A 17,832-nucleotide genomic window follows, 5' to 3' on the forward strand; every position below is an offset into this window, starting at 1 on the left:
TCTAAAAAAACAAAAAAACTTCGCACACGATTTGCTGATTTGTTGGGTTAGGAAGTTGGTGACTTTTATGATGGCATTTATGATGATCAGTTTCTCTTTATTTGCAATGGTATGCAGGCCCTCGTTGCGCTTAAGAATCTTCTGCAACTCAGGACAACCGCAGCTCTCAACCCTCTCGTTTTTAAGAACTTTTGTGGGTTGGATGGTGCCTTGGAGATACTGAGGCAGCGACTGCAGGGTTTAATGGTGGTGGAAGACCACAGAGATTATGCTCTGGATGTGCAAAGCATCCGCAATGAAGTGCAGCAGAATTTTTAGTTGGAAATTTAATAATAATATTATTATATTAAATTTATTAATTGAATGAAAATTAGAAGTTGACCCTTTTGGTAGAAAAATGTGTCTACTCAAATGAAGAGTTGCAACTTTTGACTCTTCATGAATAGTCACATGTTTTCCAAATAGGTATCTCACATTTTATAAACAGGGAAGCCTCTTATCATACATAGAGTGCACTAAATATTAGAGAGTCTCATTGAGTCCATTTGAGAGAGTTTTCAACACAATCGTGGTTCATGGAGTCTTGTGATTTGGAGTGCTACTATTATAAGGACGTGGTCGTTGTATCTTGGGAGACATGTGCCGATCAACCATGAGCACCGTAGTGAGTCATAAACTTGTCTTAAGGACAAAGTGTCCAACACTTGCCTCGATCATATTTTCTAGGTTTTTCTAATCCATTATATAATGTTTATTTAACATTGGTTACTCATATGCATGCATTATTTTGATATATAATTACATGAATTATTTCTTGATTTTCTATGTGATTTATTATAGCAATCAGACCCTAATTTTTCAACATTTTTAAAGAAGGCTGGAAGCCTGGAAGAGGTGGCTACTAAACTTGTTTTGGGTAGCATTCTGTTTAGTAATTTACTTTTGGTCTTAACTACCATCCTATTATTTGCTTTAACTTAGCGTCTTATGGAAATGACAGGAAACGCGAAAGGGTGGTCAGGGGAAGATTGAAATGTATCTGTGAGTTTTCCGGCCTCCAAAATGGTGGACTGCCGTAACGAAGCCATTAGCTAGTCTTTTATTTTTTATTTTTTTTTAAAGGACAGGTAACACGGGTTACCACATGATGCAAACTCAATCCTTAAAAAACATTACATACATGGGTATGTCTAGTGCGCTTGTAATTTATGTAATACTCTTGATCTTGGATCTGTACATAGCGAACAGTTCGAAATCTGGTCTCTTTCCGCAGAAGGGAGACTAGGGTAGGCTTTGGTTGTAACTTGTAGTCATAGATCGATAGGTGAAACTTCAGGGGCAGAAATGTTATATGTTAAAGTTACGATCTTCTTGGAAAATGAATTTATCTTGGCAGCCAAGCTTATCCAAGCATCTCTCGGTGAAAATGAGGTTTCGTTGTAAAACTAATTGACGATTAGCAAACTAGTTTACATGCATGGGTACCTAAAAACACGAGCTATCGTTGCATAATTGATCGTTGGATTTGATCTAAAAACTTAAAGTTTAACCTTTGGATATGATGCGACAGCTTGAAAAAAACGTCAGCGCTTAGTGCATATAGTTACCAAAGAAAAATCAACTAAATATATGGGGTGGAGATTGGACCAATTTACTACTTATGATTTTCTATATCATTTTCCTAGTCTTTCCTCACTAGGTACCGTAAGAATGAAAATTGAATTCCTCTTCGTCGTGGATTTGCTCAAAAATACGTTTGAATTCATCAACTTGTTATGAAGGATGGCGACGTGTGCGATCATCGAGCTCACGTCAACTTCTGTTTGTCGTGCAAGAAAACAAACATTTTGAGTGGCTTGTCTCAATCATCATTTGATCAAACGTCTTGTGTTCGAATTCATTTCTTTTCATAGGACCGCAAAGAAATTTGATATGTTGTTGAACTCTAATCACTATGCCATCAACTTTAATCATATGATCAACATGCCGTGGATGTTCAAAAATTAAAATTAAAAGTATCATCATATTAACTTAAAAAATTGGGAATTTTTTATGGGCTTGAAGCAGTAGCATCAACATATTATGACAAAAAATATTACATTTAATTTAATTTAATTTAATCACCAACCAATTAGAATTAGTAGTTTATGTAGTTGAAGGGTTGGTGTACAACACCTTGTATTTTATAACTCACCAACTCCAGGGTGCAACTTGCGTGTAGGTGGATCGATACGGTGGGGAGGCGGGTTGGGGCGTGTGGTGATGGCTGCTAGGGTTGGGTGGGTAGGTAGGGGATTTGGGGTTACAGGGTGGCTGCTAGGCATTGGATTTAATGGAACAAAAGCTAGTTTGAAGTAACTCTGCTGTGAAAAAAAAAAAGAAAAAAGAAACGTTTGTTTCCAAAAGCAAAGATAGAGATACTTTTGCTTTCTGGTGTTTTCGAGTTATGATTTTGATCAAAAACAATTTTAGTCCCAATTTTTTTTAAAAAAAAAAACTGATTTCAAAATAATTTCAACAATTCCGAACCATGGTTAGCCCAAATCCTCTTCTTGATCAATTAGACCCCATCAAAACATCTCCCTACATTACATGTAGATTTATACAAAAACCTTGTTCAGCATATCAGGTCAGTAGCCGTCGGTTGGTGTGTTGGTGTCTGGTGATGATGTTTAAGGATATTCTAAGGAATAAATTTGGTGAACTTATAAAAAGTTACATTTATAATTTAATGGTGTGTATAAAAAAATGGTAGTGTTTTTCATACATTTATTTTTATTTATGACATACTATTTTCAAATTTTAACTATTAAATTGAATGAATTGAAGAAGAACAATAATAAAAAATTAACAAGAGTATGAGAAATAAGAATGAGTGTGTGAATAACACTACCCTATAAAAATTGAGCGTAAACTTACATGAAATTCAGTGTTGACATTTTAGCTAAAATGGTATCTGAGATTAACATAATTTCTCACTTTGATTCTTAAAATTTGAAATAAATAGAAGTCCACCATCAATTATTTTGACTATTGCGTAAAAAATATATGTTAAATAAAAACTAAAATTGTTCAATAAAGACTAAAATGACAACACCCTAATAAATAAATTTTAAAAAAATCGATAGTCAAAATACAAACGCAACGAAAAGTCTAGAAAAAAAACAAAAAAAAGTAAAGAAAGAAAAAAAAAAGTTGTGATCTTGGGCCGCACGTGTCGCAATTTTCTTAGAATTTGGACAAGCAATCGCTCGTCTTCACACCTACCAGTTCAGCCACCGGACGCCTAGATTCTAGAGAGAGGGAGTTTCAGAGGAGAGAGAGAGTTGGGGTGTGGAAGGCCTGGACTAACTAACAATGGCGTTGCAGACCAGTACCAGCAGCAATGTTCTGCTCCTGCAATCCTCCCCGGTTCCGTGTCGGGTCGATTCCTTCCGGATCCGAACTCGAGTGGTCGGAGCTGGAATCTGGGGTTGGAGGAGAACGGGAGGAGGAGGAAGGGTTTGTATGATCGCATGCAAGAGTAGCAGCGGTGGCGATGTGCCCAATTCGAATTATGTGGTGCCTCTAGACAAATCGTTTTCGTATTCCAACTCGTCCCTCATCACTCGCCCTCTCACTGAAATCCTCAGAGATCTCAACAAGCGAATCCCTGATAACATCATCCAGACGGCAGCTGAAAGTCCCTCCTCCACCTTCATCCCCTGGTAATTTTCTTTCCTCTCTCATTTGATTTTCTCGTTGACCAAACAAATCTCATGGAACTTTTGTGTATTGGGTAGGTACCATGCCAACCGGATGTTGAGCTTCTACGCTGCTGGTGTGTCCCTTCTTTTCCTCATCTTCTCAATTTGCAAATTCATAAGCTTTCAATCATAATTCCTTATAATCTCATTTTTTTAATTGCTCTAAAATACCCAACTTTTTTTTTTTTCAGAAAAATTTTGCAAATTGTTTCTCCCCTTTTGTAATCAATACTTGGTAATTTGTGTATTTTTAACTGCTAATCTGATTTTAGCAAGCAATTAGCTGTCTGTAATCTTCATCAGTCTCATGCGTTTCGGCGAGGAGATGCCATGTTATGTGCATTTTTCATTTCAATCATTCTTCAATATTTGTGCAAGTACACTACTAAGATGTATGTTTGGTAATTGGAGTGCGTGTTATTCATCATTGCTCTTAATTCCGAATTCGTCTTTAGTTTACGAAACCGTGATGCCTTCATTATGAGTTTTAGGCAGAGTATTAAGATCAGCAACCCAATTCAAGTTTATGAGCTTCAGGTAGTTCGCCTGACTGCTACTCTTTCTTGCCCTGTGTAGTGAACTGTGACTAAATTTACTTTCTCTGACCACTTAATTTAATTTCTAGTGAATCTCCACATGTTATCAGTTTTTAACATTCTCTTTTACAGGATGGTGCGGAGAAGTCCGTGATGTTATATTTTCTGACAATGGAAGCGTGACTGTGGTATACCGTGTCACCGTACGTGGATCTGATGGAGAGGTCTGGCCCTTCTTCTTCTATCTACTGCGGTTTATTTCTACATTATAGCATATCATGTTTGATAACTATTTACCTGTGACAATAATATTCATACCTCTGACTGTATTTTTTTTCTGTGTGATTGCTTTGAATTTATGGAATCGTGGTCCTAAAAACAACTGGTACTATCAAGTATTAGGAAGTGAATCTTTCATGTACTATTTAATTTAAGAGGTTTGGAGAGTCTCCTCCATCTTATCTTTTTGGTGGTTGATGCGCTTTTTTAGAATTTTCAAAATAGTTTTAAGATGGAGACTTGGGTGGAAGACAAAAACGTTATGCTAACGAGCACTTAATACATACTGAAGTTAATGTGGATTTGAATTCTTGAAATGTTAAATAACCTAAAAGAGTGCCCGGAAAGCGTCACAAACCTTATACGCAAGAAAATGCCCAAGGAAAGAGCAAAACATTCTACACGAGTAAACAATTAGAAGCATGTCTTTATCTCGTCTTTATCTCTTCTAGTTCAAAATCAAAGGCGGTGAGGTAATGTATAACTATTGGCTGGATGCCTTGTTTTCGGGGATTAGTGCATTGCCAATGTTATATATGATTTCACCATCGTCGAATTCTTGTCATGGTCTTTATCTCCACAAGTTTCAATTGTAAATCTCCTGTTTTAAAATGGTGCCTTGAGGAACATACGATAACACCTACAGTTCTAATATTTGATCTGACACACCAATGCAGGCACACCGTGAATCAAGTGGAACAGTAACACCCAGTGACGATATTGTCGATCCAGTTGCTGCAGCTGAGCAACTTGCTTTCTGCAGAGCGTGTGCTCGGTTTGGCCTTGGCCTGTATCTGTATCATGAAGATTAGATGCAAAGAGACGGGAGGGTTGAGCTGCTCATTGTGTCATCCTTTCGTTTGATTCGCTAAGAAGTCGGATTGCGCTATGCCTATATATCCGACGGATGAGTTGTCATATATACTGCAGATTCGTATTTACAGTAAAACCTTCCTAAAGTTATACAGTTGGGACCAAACCAATTTTATAACCTAGGTTATTACTTTATAGAGTGGTAGTTAAAAGATATTGTTATTGACTTATTTATCCTTGATAAATTTTGTATTTCCTTAATTGGATTTCTTGGGCGCCAAGAAAAATTTCTTGCATATTACTCATTGATAATTCTAGCTATACGGTGGCGCGTTTACTTAAGTTGGGACTAAGAAAAATTAAAACTTATTACAATATAGAGTTTAATTCAAAACATAAGTTGTTCCAAGTTCGGACTGGAATTTGAAAACTTTAACAAAAAGCTTTCGGTACTGTTCACTTTAACAAAAAATCACATTTTTACGCTAGAAAGTCAATCTTAATACTATTCATTTTACCCTTAGTGAAGCTATTTTATTGGAGGCTGTTTCGGATATTGCAGTCGCGTATTTATGAATCAATAGTAACAGTAAACTATCATTATCCATGTTTCTGATGCTTGTTTATGTTACAACTATTTTTCTTCTTTAGAGAAAAAGCTGCTTCTGCTACTACTTACAACCCAGCAAATGTACATTTACACACGTTTTGGTTACTTCTACCTATACCTGAACATCTTTGAAATTACATGAATATGAACAAGATTTTATTTCCATTTCATTTCTTTTCGTTGTCCTATCGAAAACCATGTCCTTGTCTCAGCAAGATGAAAACTTTGGTCTGATTTGTATGCTATTATTTGGTCCAACTCATCACGGCTTCAAGAGCGTTGGACCTGCATTTGAAGTTATCCACGACGCAATCACATCAACAAGCAGGCCTAAGTCTTTTGATGCTTCTGCACGAAGTACCTTTGAGTCTACACCCCAAGTGCTGCCTACTTCTTTGGCAACGGTCTCCCATGGTGTCCCTACAGTAAGATTAGCCAACATCTCACTTCCGCGATTTACTGCATCTGCCATTGCCGGAGGCACATCTGGGAGAGCCTGCACGATAGAAATATTATCCATCCAAAATGCTCCTCTTTTAGGGATGGTTCAAAGTAAAACGCTCCTCTTTTAGAGATGGATCAAACTGGAACTGCACTCGGGGATTCTATGTATACATTTGACGTACAGATGTCCAAAAATAAAAGCTACGGAGATTTATTTCCCCGCTATGGTTGGCACAAAATTCACCTGTTGCAAAGGAAGCCCGTGATCTCCAGGTAATAAGCGAATTGACATGTCTAGCATAGAACTGATGGCTGAATTTGAAATTAGCAACTGTGACAAAGTTGAAGTCTCGTCGATCATATCATCCCTGAACTTCACCAGAAGATTCCGGGAAATACCGTAGTATGATTTTACCTGAGAAAAAGCATCAATAGTGGGAAAATTTAAGTGGTAAACCTTAACATTAAATATGAAGAGAAGCATAGAAGCAACTTGTAGATAGTTATAGGTTTGCTTACTAGTCGCTGAGTTTCTTCTGGTTTTGGAGCAAAATATTCTCTTCCATTAACTAAGTCCATATACAGTGGAGGGAGCTGCTCAACTAAGGGAAGAATTTGCTTCATGATGGGAGGGCTAAGGTTTTCGAATTGCTTCAAAGTCATTTCTGCCTGCAAGCATTTCAATGTCGGAGTTTCTTTGTTACTAGAAATGAATAACGGAATTCCTCGATGAGATGATTACATAATCACGCTTCATGTGTCATGGTTTAAAAACTAAATATACATACATGTACAAATTTACAACACGTTAATTTTAGAAATCTCACCCCTAGGCGGATTGTTGGTGATGATGCAATCTGTGATAAAATTGGTCCAAGGCCTTGAGCAACTGGAACGACAACAGGTGAGAACAGAGGAATAGTTGAACTTGCCTCCTGTCAAATTATGAAAGAAACAATGTTTTTACTTGTTATCTTTTGTTTCGTTCTAAACGTAATTATGATGCATGTGAGATGTGCATGAGCTGTTAAGAGATGGTGTATAGTTCAACTGGTTTCAGCCTGAATGAGAAAAGAAATATAAAGCAAACTGTTAGAAATAGTGAGAATTCCACCTCTTCTCATCTCAATTTCTTCTCTTCTTACCGAGTTCTGAAATGTATACCGATGAAGTCAGGAGGTTAAATACCTTGTTATTGAATGCCATCAGCACATTCCCATTTCTTTGAACAGCATATCTTGAACCTAACCAACCATTCAGCCACCAACGTAATGAGTTTCTAAAACCCAAAAGATTTGCACTCTTAAGAGCAGTTAGGAAAAAAAAGTGGCAGTACCGATCAAAAGGTGGATGACAGATCCCAAAGAGTGGCCAATGCCGAAAGTAGGAAGATCTTGAACCTGTACCATCAAGCATCTCAGGTTTTGTGCACCTAAGGAAGAAAATCAAGCAGAATTCGAAACATACAGATTCTGAAGATAAGAAATAAAAACACACCGTCTCTTTAAGAAATCGATAACACCTATCAAATTTGAATTGGGTTTCATCTGCAATGAAGAAGTGATCAAATCCACTAGCATATGGTGTTGCAATCACCAAAATACCCCTACAACACATAAATGGCTGAATCATATTTTCTTCTTTCTCAAAAGCGGAAAATTCCATCAAAACCACTAGGAGATGGACAAAGATCAAATACAACTTTCTAATAAAAGAAATCAGGACAGCATATAAGCTGTATATGCATGATACAAACTACTCAAGTTAATTACCAGACAACCAAAGTTTTAACTGAATCTCACTTTTCTGAGAGGCGCTCAAGAAACAAACGGTAGGTAAGCTGAGGGGCGGCTCCAACAAATATGCCACCAATAAAATGTACAACGGCCTTGGGTTCTGAGTTTCTCGGTTTGAGAACCCATGCTCCCTGAAATATATAATGATAGATAGGTTTAGAATGGTTATGAATGAAGAATATCCTTCCCACAAATGAAACATACAAGAGATAGAGTAAGAAAAAAATATGGCTGCTTTTTCAATCAGTGTCTAACATATACTATTTATTCCTTGAAAAAAGGTTCGTAGGCGTTCAAGCTAGAGCCTTATGAAATGCTCGATAAAGTTTCTCGGATTAACATCTGCAGCCACTATCTGGTTTACTCATCTTTCATTTTGAATGGTCGCGATGGGTGTGAACTTGTATAAGTTGCACTTCGAGGCGAATAAGGAAACGGACACCCTTAAGCAAGGATGACCAAGTAAAGAAGAAACTCTGAGGCTGCTTAAGTCCTTACTAACGAGAGTATAGCTTTCCTAACTCAAAACAAAAAGTAAAACTTGCTACGCAGATTCGACAAGTTTTGATCCACCACGAAACCAAGTTTCGATCCACTACGAAAATCTGATCTAGTTTCATCCCAAGGCCATCTTTCTAGAATTCACTTGGATAACGGAATTTTAACTAAATAAAAGTGGTTCCGAATACAGAATTCATCACGGAATATAAACATAACTGAAACAAAATTTGAAATCCTGTGATGGTTGACCTGTGCAGATTCCAGAAAGCCTTGTGCATACATGAATGAAACTAAAACCGATGTGACAAGCCGAAAAAAAAAAGCATGAAATGATACCTCGACTTGAGTCCAGTCGCCTGTACCATCCCAACGACCTTGGGCTTGCCTCACTGTCTCCGTAAGTAATCTATAAGAAGATAAAAATAAAAATAAAAACCGAGAAGGCGATATTCTAAACTACTCTGGTTCAGCGTAATTCGACCCCAGGATGCAAAGGGGCAGGCGCGCACACACTGCCTGAACAACTTACCTCTCAATCTCAGAGTAGAGCTGAATCCCAGTTGGTTGTGGACCCTGTGGACTTGGTGCTTGTGATTGTCTCCTGGTCGTTTCGTCGTCGTAGTTGCAGCAGATTCTGCTCCGACGACGGCGCTGAGAATTCGAGAGGCTGAGGTCGCTGCTCTGCGGCTGAATCAGCAGCCGCTTGCTGAAAGATTGATGAGGGTGGAGATTGGGATGGGGCTGCGCACTCCTTACCCAGCAACTGGCCATGCTTTGTCTGCTCAGAGACTTCAACTTTTTCCAACCCAAATGCAAAAGCTTCGATCTTTAGATTCAAATTCCACTGTATTATTTTCGCTCTTGTTCAAATGGTCAGCTGCCTGTCATCGTCTTCTTTCTTCAGAACTTAAACGACTTGTGCAGAATTGAAATTGGTGACGTGGCCCAACCTGACCACACCCAGTAAACGACACCGTTTGCCGGCTCTTCTAATAGTCCTACACCAGACAAAGTTTTTGTAACTTACGAAGAACGCTTTGTCTGGTTTCAGTTACCTTCTGATATCGATTTGGTAATTAAACATTATAGGCAATTGAGTAGGTAAATTTTGTCCACATACGAAATATTACCTACTTTCAACATTATAGGCAAATCAGGCTCTACGTCTCTAATTATATTAGGCTAAATTTTTTTCACAATCCTTGTGGTGAGCTCCAATTTAAACTGACTATGTAGTGAATATTTTGTTAATCATAACCCTATGGTCAAACATGTTAGCAATGTCCATCCAATTTGGAAGCAAGGGAAAACATACTAGGGCACAGAAACCAGAAGAGAACAGGGAAAGCCTACAGATAGGCAAACAAGTAGTGAACGGGGATAGAACATAAAGACACCTTCACCGAGTGGAAGGGTCACCCCAAACACCACCACAACAAAATTAATGTAGACACGGAAGACAATCATTGTTCAAAACAAAAATCAACGAAGATGGGGGCCGATCGACCCAAACTGAATCACTCATCTCCGGAAAACCAACCGATGCCGCAAGTTTATGCGCCGCACCATTAGCTGATATGGGCACCCAAGACCAGCGATAGTTCTGGAACTCTCCCCCCCCCCCAGTTGCTTGACCCTAGCCAACAGTGGGTAAGACTCCCAATTGCCCATATCAAGAGAACGAGAAAGACAAGTAACATCATCAAGAGAGTCAAATTCAATAATGACAGATGTGACATCAATAATGACAGATGTGACACCTAAAGCAGCACCCAATTTACAACCACGAAGCAAAGCGACAGCCTCAGCAACAACAGCTGAGGGAGCTTTAAGAGAGTACCTCACGGCAGCCACAAACCTCCCCTCCTCATCCCGCATAACCACCCCAGCAAAACCCAACTTAGAGATCCGATAAATCTCTGTTAAGATGTTGGGGGTAAAAATATCATTCACTCTCATTGTTTGTCTCAACTAACAATAAACTGTCACTACTTTACAATAACTTTAGAGTTGTGCTATACTACCATGCACAACTATTAATGGGTATGCAAGTAGTCATTTACCACAGTGGTGGAAAGAAGAGTGAGTTCGAACTACGTCGGTAACTAATCTAACAAAATTATATCGTTTGACCAAAAAAAAAAAAAAAACCTATTAATGGGCATGAGAGAAAGAGAAAAAGTGAAGATTCAACAAATTAAAAATTAAAATTAGGGAAATTTTATTTGAACCCATATCTACACCCAACTTAAATTTAAATTGTTAATTGTCTATCTACCCTATTGCATAATTAATATTAAGTACACAATGAAATTAATAATAAAACTCCAATTTATCAATAAACCCATTAAACCCTACCATAGTTTCTTGTTTATCCTAGGTTCATTTTGGCTAAAACCCTAATAGGTCTTGTGGAGAAAAACAAGAGTTTTTATTGATGGATGGTGATTTTGAAGTTTTGAATCCTTTAACTAAGGTATGACTCAATTTATAAATATTTTGTTCGTTTGATTTCAATTTTTTTTGAAGTTTAGAAGTTGAGTATTTAGGTTTCAATTTTTTTCATCAATCCCGAAGGGTTTGTTAAACTTTATGCGATTGGAAAATTCTAAGGAAAAACGTCTTACCAATGTTCTTAAATTATAAACTTCCTTCCTTGTTGATAAATATAAGGGGATGAATTGTTTGATTTGTTGCTTATGCACATTAGTAGAAAGAAAAAAGGCAAATGTCTGGATTTGGTAGTAGAAAGAACAAAAAAAAAAGTAGCCATGAAAATGCTAGTGGGAAGAAGGGAGTGGGGCAAGGACGCCTCTTTTCTTTTTTTTTTTTTTTTTTTTTTTCTTTTTTTTTTCTTCTTTCAATTCAATTACAGATGTTATTTTATAAAGGAAATGAGTGTAAAGATATCATTTTGAATTGTGTTTGAGATGATAGTTTAGGTAATAAATTTGGGTTTAAAGAGAGAATAATTTTTTAATAAAAAATAATATGAATGAAGAGAGTATATTAGATGTAGAAAGATGTTACATGAATTCAAATAAAATTTTCCGTAAAATTAACATCGTTCTAATTTTCAGAATAAATCCAACAAAAACAAAAGATTAAAGGTCAAAGATGGCATTGGCATGAAGTCATTTTTGGCAAAAAGTTAGAGATGTCATTAAGATTTTCATTAAAATGGGTGGAGAATTAGAGTTGGTGGGTGGGTCCATCGTCACCCAAATTTTATGATCGAGCCCAATTCGCTGGCCGGTCATTATTTGTATTAAAAAAACAAAAAATATTTAATAATAGTGTGAAGAAAATCACTTTCCCGTCGGAGTTTCCACAAGTTTGGATCAAGAGGACCAACAAGATTCATCCTCTGTATTCATCACGTAAGAAAATGCCCAACCTCAAACGCCGGCTGCTCCTGGCGGCAATGCTGGTGCTGGCTGTCTCCTCCGCTTCCTGGTTTTCCATCTTCCCCCTCCACTTATCCAAACAAAACAGCCATAATTTGGGTCTGTCCTCTCCTCCTCCCCCTCCAGATTCAGGCCCTTACCACGACTGGGACCTCTTCGCCGCCGATTTCCGAGAAATGCTCCAAAGCTTCAAGATTTACGTCTACCCCACCAATTCCAACAATTCCGATCCTCCTTCCTCCCCCTCCTTCGCTTCATTCCCCGCCGTCTTCCTCCCCCACCCCAACCCCTTCGACCCCAGGCTCGGAAACTACTTCAGCGAGCACATGTTCAAGCTCTCTCTCCTCTCCAGCTCCCTCGTCACCACCGACCCACAAAATGCCCACCTCTTCTTCCTCCCATTCTCCGTCAATGTCCTCCGCAACGACCCCCGTGTCCACTCCGAGTCCTCCATCGCCGAGTTTGTCGCCAACTACACTGCCGCCGTCGGCCGAGACTTCAAGTTCTGGAACGCCTCCTCTGGCGCTGACCACTTCTACGCCTGCTGTCACTCTGTTTGCAGAGAGGCCGCCGCCCAACACGCCGGGCTGCGCAACAATGCGATCCAGCTCACTTGCTCCTCCAGCTACTTCCAGAGATTGTATGTTACGCATAAAGATGTCGCCTTGCCGCAGGTTTGGCCACGGCCTCCTCAGCAATCCCTCAACCCCCCACATGCCAGGTACTATCTCCAACCCAACATTTTAATTTGTATGTTTTGTTTAATGCTTAATTTCTTTGTCCAACTGTTAATTTAATACATTGCTAATCACTTAGTTTGGAAAACCAAGCTCGATAGTATTACTGTGTTAAATAATCGCACCCACATCAAAATCATATGCATGATTGTTTTCCGTTGCTGCAATAAAAACCGCATTTGCAATAGCAATATAACATGCGATGTTATGCTCAATGCAGGGATAAGCTTGTTTACTTCTCAGGACGAATTCAAAACTCGGACATTCGCCAACAGCTGATCGATTTATGGGGCAATGACACTCGCATGGACATATTTCCCGGCAACCCGTCTTACCCTTACGAAGAAGGGTTTCGGAGAAGCAAGTTTTGCCTCCATGTCAGAGGCTACGAGGTCAACACTGCGAGAGTGAGTGATGCAATACACTACGGCTGCATTCCGGTTATAATATCCAACCACTACGAGCTTCCATTTGCTAATGTCTTGGATTGGACCAAGTTCTCAGTTATTGTCAACAGTGGCGAGGTTTCCTTGTTGAAGAAGACATTGTTGTCGATAACAAGACAATCGTATGCGAGGTTGTACCGTAATTTGATCAAGGTTCGTCGGCATTTTGTTTGGCACGAGACTCCGAAAGGTTACGACTCCTTCCACATGACTGCTTACCAGCTGTGGCTCAAAAGAAGCTCGCTGCGTCTGTCCGCCTAAACGAAGTTCCGGCGTTGTATCTTTACACTTATAAAGCTGAATATCACACTTGTACCACATGAACGATTTGCACCATACTTTGTGAAACACGGCACGCGTCGTAGAAACTGAATGATACCAGTACAACAGTTACAGAAAACCCCCAAAAAACAACCAATAACACATACTTTCAGGAATTACACGCTCAAGGCCAAAATGTAACGAATCCACAACGAAGATTCACCGGATTATTTACTCACAATAGAAGTCTAAGTAATATACAAGTAGAAACAGACTTCTTACAAAATGTATTGTGGCTATAATCCAGTTATACGGCACACTAATATGGGTTCTTAAAACATGTAATTTTATTCAATTTGTAAACGTACTACAATTAATGTTCGGCGGGCTGTGACTGGTATGTGCGCCGCCTCAGCTGAGCCTCTGGTGTGGGCTGCTGCAAGAAGATCCTCGTTGGATCATTAGGATCGACATACCTGCAAAATTAGGAAATCATAGTTAAACCAATGATCCTTCTCTGCCACTTGACTACAAGCATAAAACAGCAAAATACGTTCACTTACGCATGTCTCATCATCTCATCAACAGGAGTTTGTGCTGCTTGCAAAGGATCCACAAGAGGCTGAGACCCAGCGTTGGGGTGTTGATACTGGTTATATTGTCTCACTGCAGAGATCAAGTTGAAAAAGAGTGGAACGAACGTCCCACAGCCCCCTTCTTTGAACAAAATCTTGAATGAGTGAGTGGAATAAAGCGCCCCATTCTGACCTTCTGGAACCACCTGAAATTAGCCATCGAGACCGATAAGATCTCCAAAATCAGAAACGGGATATGGGACGGCCAATAATTGAAATCCTCTAACCCATATACTTACTGGCTCCACCTGACCAGCAATGTTGTTGCAGTGGAAAATTGGTTGATTAAACTTTTCACCATGGACATAAAGCTGCAAAACGGATGAATCCAAAGGTCAGTGAGATGCATATAAATAGATACAAAAGAAACACAGGACGAGACATCAACTATGCACGAAAACTGCACGGAGACAAAAGGTCAATCGTCGCATAAAAAATGCTTTTAAGCCTTACACACATAATAACAGTAGCACTCGCCTAAGTCCCTAGAAATATGCACCAGTAAGGGACTGAGATCCGACAACTCTTCGATATCACATTATTACTGCTGTGGGATTATGATGGTTGACAATAGGGTAACACAGACTAAGAACTCAGCAAACTAAACATGGCAAAAGCAATACATCTGTTTGGTCTAATATAAAAAAATTAAAGCTCGTTGCCTCGAAATTGATATAAACATCAAAAGAGGCTTACACGGTTATAATCAACAAAAACAAAGTGTTACAACCTCCGTTTGAGACAGGTAGACCGTTGAAAGAATTCCTACTGTTATGTACCAGATTATATTTCTGTGTACATTCTATAGTTTCATGTTAGTATTAGTCTGGCAGTTCCGAACGATATTTCTTGTTACTGGACATTAACAAATAAAAATTCAAGGCTTCACAAATTTGATACACACTAACAAAAAAAAGAATTACAAAAGAATCATCAGGTTTTGAATAAGTTTATTCACTTCAAATGAACTTCTGAAAGAAAACCACAACAGAAGGACGAAAGGAAAGCAATTTAGAGTTAGGAGCAAGAATCACACACCAGGGGCATATCAAAAGCAAAAAAGCTCCCAACAGGCTTGTTGGAAACAAAGACCATCCGTATATTTGATAAGTAGATTGTTCCTTTTGCTTTCAGACGACCACCATCATATCTGCAAGTGCAAGTTGGAGGCAAATGCTCAATACAGAAACCAATTCCGATTTACCCAAACAAACAAACAACAGTTGGACACTGCTGCAATCGTCTTCCAACAGATCCACAGAAATAAAATAAAATAAATGTAGCAACTTTAAATTAAACAACCCTCAAATCAAAATTCCGATCAAACCCCATTTGAGAAGGATGAAGATTGAATGCTTTGATCATTAATACAAGCAGAATAGAATTGAGTCGTAAGAAATTGTAACAGAGAAAAAGTGAGAGACGTGAAATCAATCAAAATTGTAAGAGAATACGACGAACCCGGGAATCTTATCGACCTCGAACTCGACGCCGTCTCTGGCCAAAACGAACATCTCGTTCACGAAAGGAACGGGCATGCCATTGGGGAACAGTTGAGGATTCACAGCCATCTCTCTCTCTAGATTTCGCGGTTTCTTTCTTCTTCTTCTTCCTCCGGTGGCCGCTAGAGGGATGGATCACTTTTATTTCACCGCATCGCTCTGCTCTGGTTTCCTTCGGTGCGGGGAAATATACCGAAACGGACACGTCTTTAATTTGTTCCCACGCTCTCCAGCACTCCCCCGCTTTCCGCAACCTTCTCGAACGTAATATCTACACACATCTTTTTTTTTTTTTCTTTACTTCCTTTTTTTTTGTTTTTTGGAAATTTTATCACGTCCTTAAATTATAAATCTTACTGATTTTGAGCCTCCCTAATTTTTTTTTTAAATTTCCCTAACTTTTAATTTACGGTAAAGTTTATGTCAAAGTCCCAAAACAAAATAATTCTCAATTTAATAGAACTAGCCTTCATGCACGGGCTCACGCACATGCAAAAAATATTTTTTAAACCACGGCATGCTACGCGCGACTTACACGTTTTAAATATATTTACATGCTTAAATTGACAAAAGGAAAGTCAAATATTTGAAGTAAATGAATAATCTTAGATCATGCTAAAGGAAACCCCTCATAAACCAATTAAAACAGCTGAATTCACACAATAAAATTGGTTTCTATAGAATTGTAATAGAGAAAATAATATTTAATGAATAATTGATTGAATCGCATTATTGCTAGCCCATTGTGAGGCTAAGTTCACCTCCTCCCCATTCGTATAGATAATATCGTTTGTTAAAAAAAAAAAAAATCATTTGACAATTAATTTAATCACATTATTATGCATGTGCGAAAAACCTTTTTTATAAACGGCATTACATGCCTCTTAAGATATTTTGAACGTGTTTAAAAATAGAGAAAATAATATTGAATGAACAACTAATTGAATCACATTATTGCTAGCCCATTGTAAGGCTAAGCCCACCCCCCTCCCCCTTGGTGTAGATAATATCGTTTTTGTTTTTTTAAAAACAACATTCATTTGACAACTAATTTAATCACTTTATTATCAGCCCATTGTGAGACTAAGCTCATCCCCTCTCCCTTAGTGTAGCTAATATCGTTTGTTAAAAAAAAAAATCATTTGACAACTAATTTAATCACATTATCATCCGCGAAAGACATTTTTTTTTATAACCGACATTACACGCTTCTTAAGATGTTTTGAATATGTTTGAAAATAGAGAAATTGAATCACATTATTACTAGTTTATTGTGAGACACTAATTAAAAAACAAAAAACAGCACAAAAAAAAATTAATTATTACAAAAATACTATCAAAATGACAAAAATACCCCTATCTTATTTGATGCATTATTTTGGGATACCTTTGAAATTTTTTGTCTTGAAGGAATTTTTGTTCAAATATTTTTATCGAAATTTGATGACATCAAAATCACTATTGACTTTTTCATTGGCTTTATATATAGATAGATAATTAAAATCTCTCGAAAAAAATTGATCGAAAAACAGTCTTTATGTGATTTTTTTACCCTCCATCACCTCTCCCGCTTTCTCACCATTTTCTCTCTTTATTCTATGTTGCTGAACGGAGAGAGAAGAAGAAACGGTTTTTTTTTTTAATGGATTGATATTGTTTACATTAAAAATAAAAAAAATAAAAGAGTGAGCAAATCTTATAGGCTAACTATAGTAATTCAGTTCAAATTCAAGTTTAAAGAGAATCGAATTAAAAATTTATCTTTTACAAATTAAGAGAAATAGCACTAAATCATCTTAAATTAACAAATTGAAAATTATTAAAAAGGGGTGTGCTATCTACACATCCCATTTTACTTCTCACACATCCCTTGATAATTTATGTCTATTGATCTTCTTCAATTCATCCAATTCGACAGCCGAAAATTAAAAAAAATATGTGAGAAGTAAAATAGAGTGTATGGATATCACACCCCTATTAGAAATCGGATGTAGTTTTCAATTGGATAGGGGCTTTTTCCTAGTTGTAGGTTTGGTTGACTTGTTGCATCCATGCAACTTCTTTCTTCTATTTATTTTATTTTATAAAGGAAAAAATAATTACTATAAATTAATCTGAG

At 37.8% G+C, this 17,832-nt stretch overlaps 4 protein-coding genes across 4 annotated transcripts; 2 read left to right on the top strand and 2 right to left on the bottom strand.

The window, feature by feature from the left end:
* Positions 1 to 3,176: 3,176 nt before the first annotated feature.
* On the top strand, positions 3,177 to 5,635 carry LOC137730952 (DNA repair RAD52-like protein 2, chloroplastic). The gene is made up of 4 exons (XM_068469972.2): positions 3,177 to 3,707; positions 3,783 to 3,820; positions 4,415 to 4,506; positions 5,239 to 5,635. The coding sequence occupies exons 1-4, from the start codon at positions 3,358 to 3,360 to the stop codon at positions 5,371 to 5,373; spliced, it is 615 nt and encodes a 204-aa protein (XP_068326073.1). The 5' UTR covers positions 3,177 to 3,357; the 3' UTR covers positions 5,374 to 5,635.
* Positions 5,636 to 5,943: 308 nt separating this feature from the next.
* On the bottom strand, positions 5,944 to 9,774 carry LOC137730950 (uncharacterized). Its single transcript, XM_068469970.2, has 10 exons — positions 9,255 to 9,774; positions 9,062 to 9,131; positions 8,231 to 8,355; positions 7,926 to 8,034; positions 7,765 to 7,828; positions 7,617 to 7,672; positions 7,256 to 7,363; positions 6,948 to 7,097; positions 6,673 to 6,843; positions 5,944 to 6,480 (listed from the first exon to the last, which is right to left on the bottom strand). The coding sequence occupies exons 1-10, from the start codon at positions 9,494 to 9,496 to the stop codon at positions 6,247 to 6,249; spliced, it is 1,329 nt and encodes a 442-aa protein (XP_068326071.1). The 5' UTR covers positions 9,497 to 9,774; the 3' UTR covers positions 5,944 to 6,246.
* Positions 9,775 to 12,005: 2,231 nt separating this feature from the next.
* Positions 12,006 to 13,633, top strand: LOC137730951 (putative glycosyltransferase At5g03795). The gene is made up of 2 exons (XM_068469971.2): positions 12,006 to 12,853; positions 13,090 to 13,633. The coding sequence occupies exons 1-2, from the start codon at positions 12,114 to 12,116 to the stop codon at positions 13,574 to 13,576; spliced, it is 1,227 nt and encodes a 408-aa protein (XP_068326072.1). The 5' UTR covers positions 12,006 to 12,113; the 3' UTR covers positions 13,577 to 13,633.
* A 91-nt stretch (positions 13,634 to 13,724) lies between these two features.
* LOC137730953 (UPF0664 stress-induced protein C29B12.11c) lies at positions 13,725 to 15,992 on the bottom strand. Its single transcript, XM_068469973.2, has 5 exons — positions 15,673 to 15,992; positions 15,250 to 15,361; positions 14,451 to 14,522; positions 14,140 to 14,357; positions 13,725 to 14,052 (listed from the first exon to the last, which is right to left on the bottom strand). The coding sequence occupies exons 1-5, from the start codon at positions 15,780 to 15,782 to the stop codon at positions 13,950 to 13,952; spliced, it is 615 nt and encodes a 204-aa protein (XP_068326074.1). The 5' UTR covers positions 15,783 to 15,992; the 3' UTR covers positions 13,725 to 13,949.
* Positions 15,993 to 17,832: the final 1,840 nt, after the last annotated feature.

Source organism: Pyrus communis, chromosome 16 (genome assembly GCF_041283825.1).
Source record: "Pyrus communis isolate YQ-2024b chromosome 16, ASM4128382v1, whole genome shotgun sequence".
Taxonomy (NCBI): domain Eukaryota; kingdom Viridiplantae; phylum Streptophyta; class Magnoliopsida; order Rosales; family Rosaceae; genus Pyrus; species Pyrus communis.